Source organism: Pseudochaenichthys georgianus, chromosome 12 (genome assembly GCF_902827115.2).
Source record: "Pseudochaenichthys georgianus chromosome 12, fPseGeo1.2, whole genome shotgun sequence".
NCBI classification, from domain to species: domain Eukaryota; kingdom Metazoa; phylum Chordata; class Actinopteri; order Perciformes; family Channichthyidae; genus Pseudochaenichthys; species Pseudochaenichthys georgianus.
This window is the reverse complement of record NC_047514.1, coordinates 732,880-746,796: the sequence shown is the minus strand read 5'-3', so window position 1 is coordinate 746,796 and position 13,917 is coordinate 732,880. Positions and strand designations below refer to the sequence as shown.

At 40.4% G+C, this 13,917-nt stretch overlaps 1 protein-coding gene across 2 annotated transcripts in view; it reads left to right on the top strand.

Annotated features, from left to right (window-relative positions):
- The window catches only part of slc12a2 (solute carrier family 12 member 2), an 85,923-nt gene that overhangs the window by 10,355 nt on the left and 61,651 nt on the right, over nt 1-13,917 (top strand). For both annotated transcript variants that reach the window (XM_071204933.1, XM_034095380.2), the window contains exon 2: nt 10,974-11,093. In XM_071204933.1, the coding sequence (XP_071061034.1) occupies nt 10,974-11,093 (120 nt within the window). The remainder of the gene's footprint in view (nt 1-10,973; nt 11,094-13,917) is intronic.

Here is a 13,917-nt window from a genome sequence, read left to right as displayed (position 1 = left end):
CCTCCACATCATTGTAGAAACATCTTCTCCTTCCGTTAGAGCAGCTAGCACCAGATGCTAATAACAACAGCGCCGGTACCGGGCAGTGCGCCCTTCTCTCTCTCCCTCGCTCACTCGCACTTTGGCTGTGAGCGCATGCGCACCTGCGCACCAGTTATGTGCTGCCCTGACTATGATGCTGCTTAAAATGACCAAGGACTATAGAATTGATAGCGGTTAGCACAACCTACTGCAACACATGTAGAAAAGAGGAAAATATGTATTAATTAATTGTCTCAAAATGCTTGCTAGGAATCATACTGAAAGGCTGGCTCAATTTTTCAGACTTCCATTAATCAATTTTGTTAGTACGTATTTGATTACCGTACTTTTCGGACTATAAGCCGCGACTTTTCCCCCCATTTTTTTTTTGTACAGCTAACGGCCACTAGGGAACCTCCTCAATCTATGGATTTTACAGGTAAAATTAACCACCTTTAACGCTATGGGCTCTATGACCGGTCCGCGCCCGCCACCTCTAAGCGGCGGGCTCCAGCAGGAAAAGCTGGAGGCCGTAAAAGAGTGAGGCAGGTAGCGCGCCAAAGTAAAAGTGGAACCGAGAGACGGAACGAGAGCAAGACAGACGGACAATTTAGCTGCTGTGGCTTATATGCACGCAGGTGCGCTTTATAGTCCGAAAAGTACGGTAAATCTTGTACATTTTGCAACTGGATTATTATTGTATTCATGCTTGTATTGAGAGAACACATAACATTTGAGAACTGTAGTTTATTTTCTTCAATAGAAAAAGCTTTGGGCAAAAAAATGTGTGTTCGTCATTGTAAGGTATTTTTTGGTCCCAAACCATTTGAAATGAAACCAAGCTCTCAATATATCCCACCTACAGTAAAAGGCTGTGTACATTTATAGGAGCATTCTTTCCTTTGTTGGAGTTCGCTTCCCCTTTAAACAGGAAATTAGTGCTTTCTCTTGTTCCCCTCGGTTACGGGCTACAAAGAAAGTCACGGTTCCAAACTCTCAATGATTCACCTTGACCTGAGGACACTGAGACAATGAGAGCTGTGTCTGCATGTGCTCTTTGTTCAGAGGACGATAAAGTCAAAGATGTTTGGAGGTCAGATGGATGTAACGGTGGTCGCCTCACCCTTTGCTTATAGAAGTCGCCCTTTTTTTCCAGGGGGGAGCTAAAATCACCTTCCTGTGAGCGTATAACCAGCATCATGGAAAACTTGCAGACGTCCTTTTTATATATATATTTACAAGCTGCCACATTGGCTTGTGTGTACACATGCGAGCCGTATGGCAGGATGTGCCCACAATACGCTCCATTTCCATTCAATTGGTTTATTAAGTCGTTCTTGGTGGCCCGCCTCTATAAACAAAGGCTTCTACAAAGCACATGTGACGGACAGTTGGAAGTTAACAGGACATGGGAGAAAATGTGGCTCTGGAATGTAACGGATGCCGGGGCTACATTGTGAGCAGCACGTGAGCCTCTGTACTGCTGCGTCTCTCACGTGTTCGGCGTCCTCCAGGGACTCTGTCCACAAGGGAAACACTAGAGCGCTTTTATTGGGGAAACAGGAAGCTGGCTTAGTGTTAATTCAACTTTACTATCAATTTCTCCGTTGTTGATAAAGATAAGTTATTAAACGTTTTGTTCCTTTGTACACGCCTTTTACCTCGATTGATCTTGACAATTTCTCTCCATCTTCTCACAGTGGAAGCCATTCAGAGACATGCTAGTATCTCTGTTGTAATTTACCGCGGGGAAACGTTTTGATTGTGCCATCGAAGCCAACAATTCCTATTACCGTCATTTTCAGAGAACACGGCACTCATGGCTTCAGTAACGGTTTTATTTCATTAGAAAAATAGTAAATAAATATTGCGATAATACATTCAGCAGTTCATGCCAATAAAGCATCTTTGAATTTTGAAAGCAATAAAAGGCCCATCCCTGCGTCCAATTTCTAACACTTACAAACAACTACACCTCAGTATATTCACATCACTGCCTCTCCATCTGAGTCCGTTCCCTAACCTTGCTGAGCAACAAAGCTCCTCACTGTGTGCCGGTGCCTCACTCGTCACCTCTTACACACTCATGCCAAAGTCCAATGGTAATTCGACACAATTCCAAAACAAAAATCTCTGCCGTGTCAGGCCGGCTCATTTAGGTTCCATCAACAGGCCTCAGTGGGCAGCAGGGAATCCAACGCTGGGAGAGTTTCAGCGCAGTAAAAGAATAATGAACTGAGTGGTGGGAGGTTTTTCCAAACAATGGAGAGATGTCTCAGAGCGGTGGACATCTGATCGGGTCCCTCTCAGTCATTGATAGAGTCATGCAGGGAGGGAGGGAGGGAGGGAGGGAGGGGGGCCAAAAGGTATCTGAGAATCCATCAGAGCCCTGTTCAAAAGATGCTGACCACTGCACTGTAAACTAATACGTACAGTGTACCAATACACAGTGCTACAGAGATATTATTAACCCAACTGAAAGTCTAACAGACCATGCTCGCAGTCCAAATCCCAGAAATACTCATGTAGAAAGGCTGATGTTGGAGAATCTGTAACCAGAGATATGACTGTCGAATAACAGACTATGTTTTAAGCTCGACACTATATGTTGTATTGCTGCGTCTCATGTCTACGGGACTTCCTGAAAATGATCCAGACATGTCGATGTCATCAGAAACCTTGAAAAAAAGTATTTTGAGGAGTATAAAAATAACACAATAACCATCATCAGAAACAAACCGTTTTGTCATCATTTACCAAGGGCAAAATAATGAATCTCCCTGGCTTAAAATGTTTGCCGTTAGGTAAGCAACCTTCAGCGTTTTTACTTTTCATTCAGAAGTGCTCCACTGTTACACGAGCCAACATAATCCTGGCTTCAGTAAACTAAGTGCCCGTAGTGATGCATGTGTTTCCATGATGTTGAGTGCACTTCCAGCCTCACCAACACAACGGGAGCCTTATTATTTTTTTATTAGCTATATTACGTCAGTGCTTGAACTTTATCATTTTCATTAGATTCCAGGAAATACTCAGTACTTCCTGGATATTTCTGTGTCTATAATCACACAAGAATTATAGATCATTTTTCCTAAACCATACTTTACTTTGCGACGTCTCTGTCTTGGGTTAAATCTGATTGCATCATTAGGTTTAGTAACGATGCCCGTGCGAGTCATTGTACAGTTTGCTCTGCCGTGCTATTCTCCCCATGCTTTGTCATTGGGGTGCAAATCCAGCCTTTGTGTGTATTCAGCCATGGAGATAATGTTCACTAACTCATCCTGTGCACTGTCCTCTGTGCTGCTCACACGCAGTTACTGAGTGGAAGTCACAATGTCTGTTTGATACCTGCAAGGCAGAAGAATGTGAGTCTTTAAAGCTGCTGGCTTCAACCTGTTCCTCCCATACAGCAAATTAACTAAAGAACACATTGTCTCCGGTGTGCAAGTCTCCGGTGTGGCTTTCCTTCCTTTTCCTCCGGCTTTCTGCTCCTGAAAGTGTTTCAGTGTTCCCTGGTGATTTTGTGGCTTCCACCTGTTCGCCAAGATGCTTTGGTTGCTGTAGTAATTGTCCTTAAGAAGGTTTAGGCAGCCTCTCTCAACAAAAAGCTAAGTTAATCCAAAGCGGATTTCTTCCAACGTCAGGACTTTTTCCACCTTTTAAAATATGTCACCGCAGCAGAGACGATGTTTTTCAGGTCTTTGCTTCCGTGTCATCAAACGCTGGTTCCCTTTTATTGGATTCCTCTGCTTTGCCGCCTTCTCACTTGCTTATGGAACAATAAATACGTCGTCGGATATAGATCAGAGATACGAGAGGATTCTTTTTCTTATTATGTAGCATTGATTTGTAAAACTCTATAAGTGATTTAGAGGGTTTCATTAGCAGAGATTACAAAATAGTAGCTACAACAGCCTGAAGTGTTTATGACTTTTTAATAAAAAAACACTCGGCTATTAGAAAATGGCAGCAAACGACATAAAACACATTCTGTTAAAGACTTGGAAACAAAGATGCACCAGGAAAACTTCAGTTACGGATATCGTTATTCTGCTTTGTTATAACGAACACAACGTCCCGGCTCCACCAACTGTGTCCCTGTAGCACATTATCCCGATGACCAACTTCTGTCAAACGCCTTCATTGCATTTGACGAGATTGTTTGCTGATCAGGAACCTGCTGCCGAGAAGCCAGTCTTTCCACATTCCTTACTGTAAAGCTACATTTCAGAAAACGGGGATCATCAATGTGGTATTCTTTCAAAAGGAACCGAGGCAGGCAGGAGTTTTTTAAACCTTCTGCTCCCTGGTGTCCCGAATGCCCCACGAGGGCACAGCGCTTGATTCGGTGTTGCATAACCACATCAGCAGCATCACCACCTGACTTCACTCGGAGCGAAGTATGTGTCCCTTTGAACAGCTGCTCCAATCATCTGTGGCAGATGTTATTATCTTCGAATTGTAAAGCCATCCTTATGGGAGATTACAGTACACTGCAGCTCAGTTAGCTTTCCAAACTGCTCAAAAAAGCAACAGCCATTTCAATATATTTCATTAAAAACACATGTGAAACAAAGCCTGAAGAAACTCGGCACTTCTTTGGTACTGACTTTACGAGTTTCAAAAACAGGCATGTAGACAAATCTGATTTACAATCTTTTTACCTCGTTCTTTAAGCCAAGATCCCAGTGTTTGGACAGCTGGTTCCCACTTGAATAATTCAGTTTGCCATATTTCATATCGGGTTATAAGAACGTTCTAGTTTTCTTAGCTAATCCTAAAATCATTGGTAGGTTGTGGTATGCTTTCAGTACCAACCTCGGAGCAGCATTTCCTGTTTTTATCTTGTGTGTTTTCATCGGTGTTTGTTGAATACCGGAAGATTTTTTTTTAAATGTCTCATTCCATCAGTAGGATTGAATCTATTGGAACAGCTGGATGATTCTGTTACTTCATTTTAAGAGTCACTCTAAAGCAGGGGTGGGGAACCTTTTTTCTCTCAAGGGCCATTTCAATGTTTTCAACATCCTCCGAGGGCCGTACAAATGATTGACCTCTGCTTAAAAATAATAAAATCACAGCCCACTCATTTCACCTTTCTTTCATGCTGTGCAAAGAAAAAGCAACCTCTGAATCCAGATATCTTGCCATGACTCACGCATGCACGTGCACGGTTGTGGCGTGACCACCAAAACAGAAAGCTATGGACACAAGATGTGTGCAAATGTATTTAGACTCCTATCCGTGTGAACATGATTTAAGTTGGTGGGGCCTAACCTCCTCTAGGGGGGTCCGGGGGCATGCTCCCCCAGGAAGATTTTTTTTAAATGTTGAAGTTAAAAGCGTCAATCTGGTGCACTTTGAGAGCAACATTAGTAGATCTATGGATACATCTCTCAACACCCATATGAAACAGAACTGTAAACAGATTTTATTTTTCTTTATGGATATTTTACAAATCACTCTCCTTTCAAACTGTATTCTTCTTTATTAATAACAACTTTTTTTTACTGTCATATAGTATTTTATACCTGTTTACTTTATTCTCTTATTTTTGTATAACTATAATGATCATATAAAGATGTGCCTTTACCTCACTGGTTGTAGAAAAAGCTTCTTATATTCGTTAGCATAGCTAGCTAACCAGATGCTAATAACAACAAAGTTATTGACTGCATGATCAGAATGACAGATCGCCACTGGGCTTTCACCTAAAGACACAGCCACGCAGAAACTGCAGCATGTGTACGGCTCCTTTGGAAGTGCCGGAGCGGAGCTGCGTTCTGGTGCTCTCCGTCAGAACTACATCCCTGTCAGACGAGACATATACCACGTGACGACACGTTAGGCTTGTGTTGTGTTCAAGGACCCTGACTTTGGCCAGGAAAAACAGGCACTCTCTTGTTTAATTATTTTGCGGTCTAGATTTCTTTCATTTTTTTTCTTTTTTGCGTGTGTTTATAAATTACCTCGAGGGCCACACGAAATGGTCTCGCGGGCCGTATACGGCCCGGGGGCCGGAGGTTCCCCACCCCTGCTCTAAAGTCTTTAGACTAATGCTGGATTTCTAGCAAAGAACTAATGGGTTGGACAATAATGTACCCTCTTTGTTCTGGTACCCCAACACCAGTCAGTGCAAGCATATACTGCATTTGGTAGAAGGGGGGTTTTACACAGTGGTGCACCATCAGTGTCTGATTTACTAAAAACAACTTGGGTTGCTACATTTCACATTTTAAGAATCCATCATTAAGTTCATGGAAAACCCATTTATTAATTAATTCTAGCTGCATTGACCTGCGTCTCTTTGATTTGATTTGAGTCAAGTAAGAGAGAGACATTGGATCCTTTTTCACTTAATTTCCAGTTTATTTATTGAGAAAATGCCAATTATTTATTTGTGTTTTAGCTGTATTTAAGAATTTCTAACATTTAACATCAAAACTGACATTCTGATCACACGGAACAAACATTGTTAACGAGATTGCGTTAGTTGCAACTTTTAACCGTTTACAGCAGTTGGGAGTTCAAATATAACATTTTGTTAAGTTGCATAATTTGTTTTTTATAGTATTACTCCAAAGTACTCCTCGGGCTGCACATACGCCATTTATAAGGCTCTTATGGCATATTGGCTGTTCGGCTTCATCCCGTGTGTCGTGTGGACTTGCTTTAGACTGATCCCAGCACAGCTGTTTCCAAGAGTTGAATGTTTACCTTACGGGTGTCTGTGTGCGATGCCAACAGAATAAAGCTTTTGTGTTGAGTTAGTCAGGATTGAACCTCGGGGCTGGGCGACATCGTACATCCTCCTATTGTCTTGCCGTCTCCCATTACTCCAGGGATGGGCACAATGCAGGACGAACCACATGTACAATATATTCCCTGAATGCACCCAATTAGCACAACAGATACACACACTCCATTAAATTCCCAGTGTACCCCCTGTTTGGAATTACTTCTGAAGTTCTCTAGTAACAAGTGCTGAGAACACTTCTGAATGTTACCTTCCTCGGCTTTGCCAAGGAACCATATTTTATTTATAGTTGGCATTCTTTCGTACTTCACGGTCATACTTTGCCTCGTAAAAGTGACTAGCTTTGGCCTGCATAATGTACTTTCCACTTGCCCGCTCAGTTAAAGGAGAGTGACGGGGATTATGAGAAGAAGAGGCAGAGAAAGTTTCGGCCACACTGGCTTGATCGATGGAGTTGGCTTCAATATGATGCCAATATAAAACAAGGTCTTCTGTCGACTCTGTACATCAATGCCGACCTATGCTGACAAGTAAGTGAAGAGTAGACCATATAAAGGTATATTGGCTTTAGGGAAATGTCCCAGCAGTTTAGGAGAATGAAGGTTCTAATCTCATCTATTACATAGCCATTACATTTCTAACCCCTAATGACAGAAAGGCAGAAAGCGCATTATTCAAATAATAATACTCATAATAATGATAATAGCAGAGTTTTTTTAACAATGACCACAATGTAATTATTTGAATAAACCAAATATGAACAATTGAGGAAAATGAGGAAGAACTGATGATTCTAATGTAGTTTATGCATAAATTACTATTGCAACAAATGTGTTCATTTCTTCATTATTAGTCGATTGGACGAATGCTCTTGGGCCAGTGGTTACAAATGGTGGGCCCGGTGATAATAAGGGCCAGTGGAATGTTACCCTTAATGTCTACCCCTGATTGTATTAATACATTTTAATACCCACCAGAATGACGACTTGTGTTATAAAAGCTGCTCTGGTGGCGTCAAAAGTATTAAAGTTCAATATTCAACCCTTATTGAAACTTAGAGCTATAAGATACTCACATCTTTTCCCCAAATCACTTTAGCTTCTCGTCCCATTTCCTCCATTCCACATGTATATTTGCACCAGTGTTTTCTGACTCATAATTTTAAGACTTAATTTTTGTCTATTTTCTCACGTTTTATGCCAAATACTTACAGATTTCTTTATGCTTGATTCTAGTAAAAATATTTGTTGTCACGAATCAAAGAATTGCTATGTCTTTTATATATTTTTCCTTTATTACGCAAGCAGGTTTAACTGTTCCCCACCCTTAGGCGAGCAATATGTCCCAACATCGTGTTTGACCTTGAGAGGATGGAAAGAAATGATATTACACAGAAGCCAAAGCTAACATAGAAAGGGATTTTGGCTCTCTGTGTAGCTGACAGAAGGCTCAGGTGAAAAGATGCTGAGTGATCGTTACCCCCCCCCCCCTTCCTCCACCCACAGCTCAGCCCTGAAGGCCTGGGACTCTTGTATAATTGATAACACCTATTTATATTTGTAACAGCGTCTCTGTGCTGAAAGGTGTTCGTCCACACTTTCGTTTTATGTTTCCTCTCTGCACCTCACAACAGACCTGGCACGCAGCCACGTTAGTTTCGATGCAGTTAATTCCAATCCCTAATATATGGCGCCTTTACTCGAACCAAACCCTTCTTCAAGGTTAGCCTTTCATCTTAACTTTTACCAGGTTTGATGTAGGGTTGCCAGAAACTGACCATGATCAAAATCGATTAGTCAGCAGCCCTGGCGAATAATAATCTCCTTCTTCTTCAAGGAATTCCGTTGTTTTCTTTACCGTAACATGTTTAACAGTACAAACAACAAACAAGCATGTCATCACAACGACGTGGCCTTGAAGTGAAGTTGGTAATGGCCGGCTGTGCTGCGTCTTTCTCTGACCTCTTTGGCGTGCTTCGCACTCAAATGCGAACGCATTGTTGAGGTTGAGTTGTGATAGACCAACGTCTTTTCGCAGAGCTTGCATTTAACTTCCTTTGGACTTGTACATTCAAAGTAGTTCCACGAGGAGGAACTCTTTTTACCTGCCGCTTTGTTCATCTTTAGTCGCACGTGTGAGGGGGGGTGGGGGTGGGGTCGGTGTGTAGCGTGCTGCAGCAGCAGTCTGCTCTGCACGCAGGCTTCCTCCAAGTTTACAGTAAAACAAACTGGTGGTGGGACCAATGGCCATTTACAATTATTAATACTATTACTATTATTAGCATATATATATTTATATATATTTTTGGTTGAAACTAAGCCAGAAAAAAAAAAAAAAAAAAACATAAAAAAAAAAATTAACAATGTATATAAATAAAATCGATTTTTAAAAATAATATTCGATTATGGAGACTGTAGCGAATATTCGAATAATCGCTGGCATCCCTAGTTTGATGACTGCATCTTGAATGGTTGCACGGGACCCACATTGTCTCGTATCTGTCCAAAAATATGTCATGAAATAATTGCCATGACATTTTCTAAACACAATTGTGGTCCTCGGAGAGAAAAAACGAGATTACACATTTTGTTTCTTTCCAAGCAGCGAGCCTGTGGAATGTTCTTCTTTACAGCCCTCACTTCTATTGTGGTGCACAATGCACATTAAAGCCCCTCGGGGTAATTCACTTCAATATAACATTATGCCTTCAAAATGATGTTATGACTCACTTCTGTTCAGCTGTTGTTAAGGATGCCAGAGCTGTTATGAAGTCATGCTGGGAAGCTTATTTTTCTCCCACACCCTTTAATGTACAATATTTGTGGCCAGTGGAGGAGGGAATGCTTTGAAAGCCTCTGAGTCAGCGTAGAGCAGGGGTGTCAAACTCAAGGCCCGGGGGCCAAATCCGGCCCGTGACTTCATTTTATGTGGCCCGCAAGAGCTTGCAAAGAATATAATATGTTTATTATACGGTTACATGCCGATTTACAGAAGCACGTTGCCCATAAACTACATGTCCCACAATGCATCTGATATTTGACTTTTTTCTCAGAATTTGACTTTTTTTCTTCAAAATATGCCTTTTTCTTAGAATTTTACTTTTTCTCAGAATCTGACTTTTTTTTCAAAATGTTACTTTTTTTTTCTCATAATGTCACTTTCTTTTTCAAAATGTTGTGACATTCTCACTGAAGAGACTTATGAAGTTATTACCCGATCTGATAATAATCCAATGCAGAGGCAATAATGTAATATAATACATTATTTTATATATATTAAATATTTATATATGTATTTTTATAAAGTCTTATATATAAAACTGGCCCTTTTGAGTGCAACCATGATGCTGATGTGGCCCGAGATGAAATTGAGTTTGACCCCCCTGGCGCAGAGGATTAGTTGCAGACGTGCTGTGTTCATCACTATAAGGGCTATTAATGGAGCAAGAACAGTATGTCGTATACCCAAAGATTCCTAGCAGGGAGGCCACCAACGTCACGGCATTGTCTGTGCACTGGAGGGAGACTTCCTGTTGTAGTAACACAAGGACAGACATGCGAACTAACCGAGCGGGTTTTATCATGTTTACATTACATGATTATTTTTGTCCTCAATGTCATATCAGATAGTGATATTATGGTTTTAATTCAAAGTAGTTGAGCTATTACAAGGAAATACAGTAACGTCAGTTCCAATACCTTGTCCAATGTGACTTTGAGGGAAACTGTCTTCCTTATGTTACAAGGTCGGATTAAAACCTTGAAAATACTCAAATGTGTGGCGTTAATGTTTGACTCGGCATGTAGTGAGCATAATAATAATAATATTAAACTAAACCAGCTGTAATCTGAAGTGCAGTCATAATGAATGAAGTATTGATCCAGACAACATTTGTTTCTACAATTTATACTTTACAAATTATGTGTTTTTTGTTTTCTTCATGATTGTCAAATGATCGGTCTGTTTAGGACGACTTGAGGCTGAAAAAATAATTATGTTTTACTTGATTGACATTTGTCTCAGCGAATCAGACTCCACTATGGAAATTGTTGACTTATCCTACCACAGCTACACCCAAAATCAACAAATGTCCCCACATTTAAATGTACTGTTCAAAATGGTCTGTTCAGCGAGCTAATCAACAATGTTTTCTTCGCATACAAACACAATCTTTATTTGTTGTGCTTTTCAGGAGCCGTTTGAGGATGGCTTTGCTAACGGAGATGAGCTCAGCCCGGCCGAAGAGGCTGCGGCTAAAGAAGCAGCCGAGTCCAAAGGAGTGGTCAAGTTCGGCTGGGTCAAGGGAGTGCTGGTGAGTGTCCTTCAGAACCCAATGGCTTCCTCTGTATTCATTACTTCATCTCCTGTGTTTTCAAAAGAAGTCACCCAGAAGCTCGGTCACGTACGATGTAAAGTGAGGGAGCATGTGTCACAATAATTCTACTTTTACGATTACTATTGTTAGGAGCCAAAAGCACTAGTTATACTTTGCTTGGCCAACCTTTTAATTTAGCATTGCAAGATCTACTTGATAAAAAGCAATGGGCTCTTTCCATTAGATTTCGGAATATTGTAGAAAAATATATATTAGCAAAAACACATTTATGATAATTACCACGTTTTGTACCGCAGGATAATCTCCACGTATTAACACCAGTTTATGATTTTTAAAGCGTAAATGCAATCGCTAGAGACAACAAGCTAAAGTTAGGCTATAAAGGAACTACAGCAAGGTTGCATGACTTTATAACACCAGCGCAAAGCAACATTTTTAGTGTTTTCATTTAGCCACTTGTTACCAGCCACTTCATAAAAGCTGCTCACATTGACAAGTGCTATATACACTGGGATAATTTATGATGTCGAACAAAACATGAACATGTCTTCACCTTGTGTTAAACACAGATCTTATTTCAGGCAAACCAAAAACAGATTTAAAGAAAATGTTGACCTTGAAACGGTGAAACCAGAAGTGCTAAATTGCTAACTCACAACCAGGTTTAATGACTAATTTCAGTATTGATATAGATGTCCTGTATTAATTTGCTTATACACTTGCTAAAGTACTACAAGGTTACAAATAGCTTCATAAAAAAACACAACAAAAGGATTCCTCATATACTAAATAACCAAGCCAGTGTGAAGTCGCGTAACATAATATTACCACTAAGAAAATAGAACGTGAATGTTACTTTACATCTGCCCAGTGAAGGAGAAATAGTTTCCCTGTAGGTCTATTCTACCGACGCGTCCACAAATGTCTCCCAAATTCTTCCAAAATCGGTCGTGTGTTGACTCGGTGAAGTGGATCACAGGTGAGAAGTGTGCCTCTGTATATAATTGTAGCTGTTGAGAGTAGATGACAGGGTGTTCAGGATTGTGGAGCCGGAGTGTGAGTTTCTCCCGGCTCAGACGGTGTTTGGCTGAACCTCTGAGGACGGAACCTCTCCAAACAGATGGATGTGCTTCATGTCTTTATTTAAATATATAAAAGTATACACAAAGTACAGAGGATGACACGGTCTGGATACTATCATCCTGCTTTTATTTTGACATGAAACGTCCTTACTTCCTCTCTTATACAAACCTTGCACTCGTCCATATACTTCTTGGTGTTCTAATGGCTTTTGTCAAGTAGTGTCGAATATTTTCTGAAAATAATCGTCTTTAAAATATGACGTGAGTGGCCCCTGCCCCTACAGGAAATAAAGTCTTACAGTTTAAATAACAAAGCAACCAGACAAAGACGATGATCTACTTATTGCAATCACTTCAAACATGAAAAACAATTCAACAGTAACAATAATTAAGCAGAACAGGCATCAATAACCAATGGCATGAACACAGTCCCTTAGTAAAGATTCAAATTACAACTTGACAAGATACAAGTCTGAACTGCACGAGATAAAAGGCAATGTATTTCAATTATTATTATTTAATATGACAATCAGAATAAGAATACCTTTATTAGTCCCACGGAGGGGACATTTGCGTAGTTACGGCGCCACAGACAGCTTAATGCATTATGTTAAATGTGTGACATGCATTAAAAAAAAAAGTACTAAGATATGATATAATAAAAAGTTACATCATTTAAAAAAATACACATCCTTACAATAGTTCTTAGGATTTAGCAGCCAGGTATATATTACACGGCATCTATATATATTGCACATCTAGCACATATTGCACATAGGTGGTTGGTATTTAACAGCAGCAAGTTACACAATTTACAAAATACACACCTTGTAACAGTTCTAAGGATTTAGCAGCCAGGTATATATTACACAGTTATTATATATTGCACATATTGCACATAGTTTGTTGGTATTTAGCAGCAAGGGGTGATCTAGTCTGTGTTGTGGTGTGTGTGTGTGGTGGGGGGGTCAACTAGGGGCTGTGCTGGTTGTATAGTCTGACCGCTGCACGAAGGCAAGACCAGCGGTATCTCTCCGTGAGATAGCGGAGGTGCAGCAGCCAATAAAAAAGTAATAACATTTGTATTTTATTGCCACTTTCTCAACTTAAATCTGATATGAGTTTGACTTTTTCATGTTTTCATTTCTCACATTGTGTAGTTTTTAAAGTACATTTAAAATTTGCTTTCAGTCCACTAGCATTATCACGGTGGTGTCGTGAAGTGGATGGTGTTTTTCTGAATATTTATGCTGCTTTTTGAGTTGAAAATAGCAGCATTCAGAAAAGCCTCATGCTGCTTTCATTTGTTTTTCAACGCCACCTCAAATCTTTCGACAGACACTACTGTATGCTTCAATCATGCTCTGTCTAAAAGTTAACAATCATATTCATGTTCGAAACCTGTATTAAGTCCCACCCATCTACTTCCGACCCATGGGACCTTATTTCGGAAAAAGTATGTATTGAAGTCAATGGAGAGAGAAAGATTATCTTTCGATCCCGTTTGAATTGTGCCACGAATTACACATATGATGTTTGTCGATCTTAAAAAATAATTTCCGTGTCAAAAAAGTCACATTTGTCGTAAAACTGTTGAAATATAAGACGATGAAAAATACGCATCTAGAAAGACTACAAATCCCAGAGTCTCGGTCCCGCATGCCGGCTCTCAGGAACCCGACTCACTCCCTTGTGTGTGCAGCTCTCAACGCGCCCAG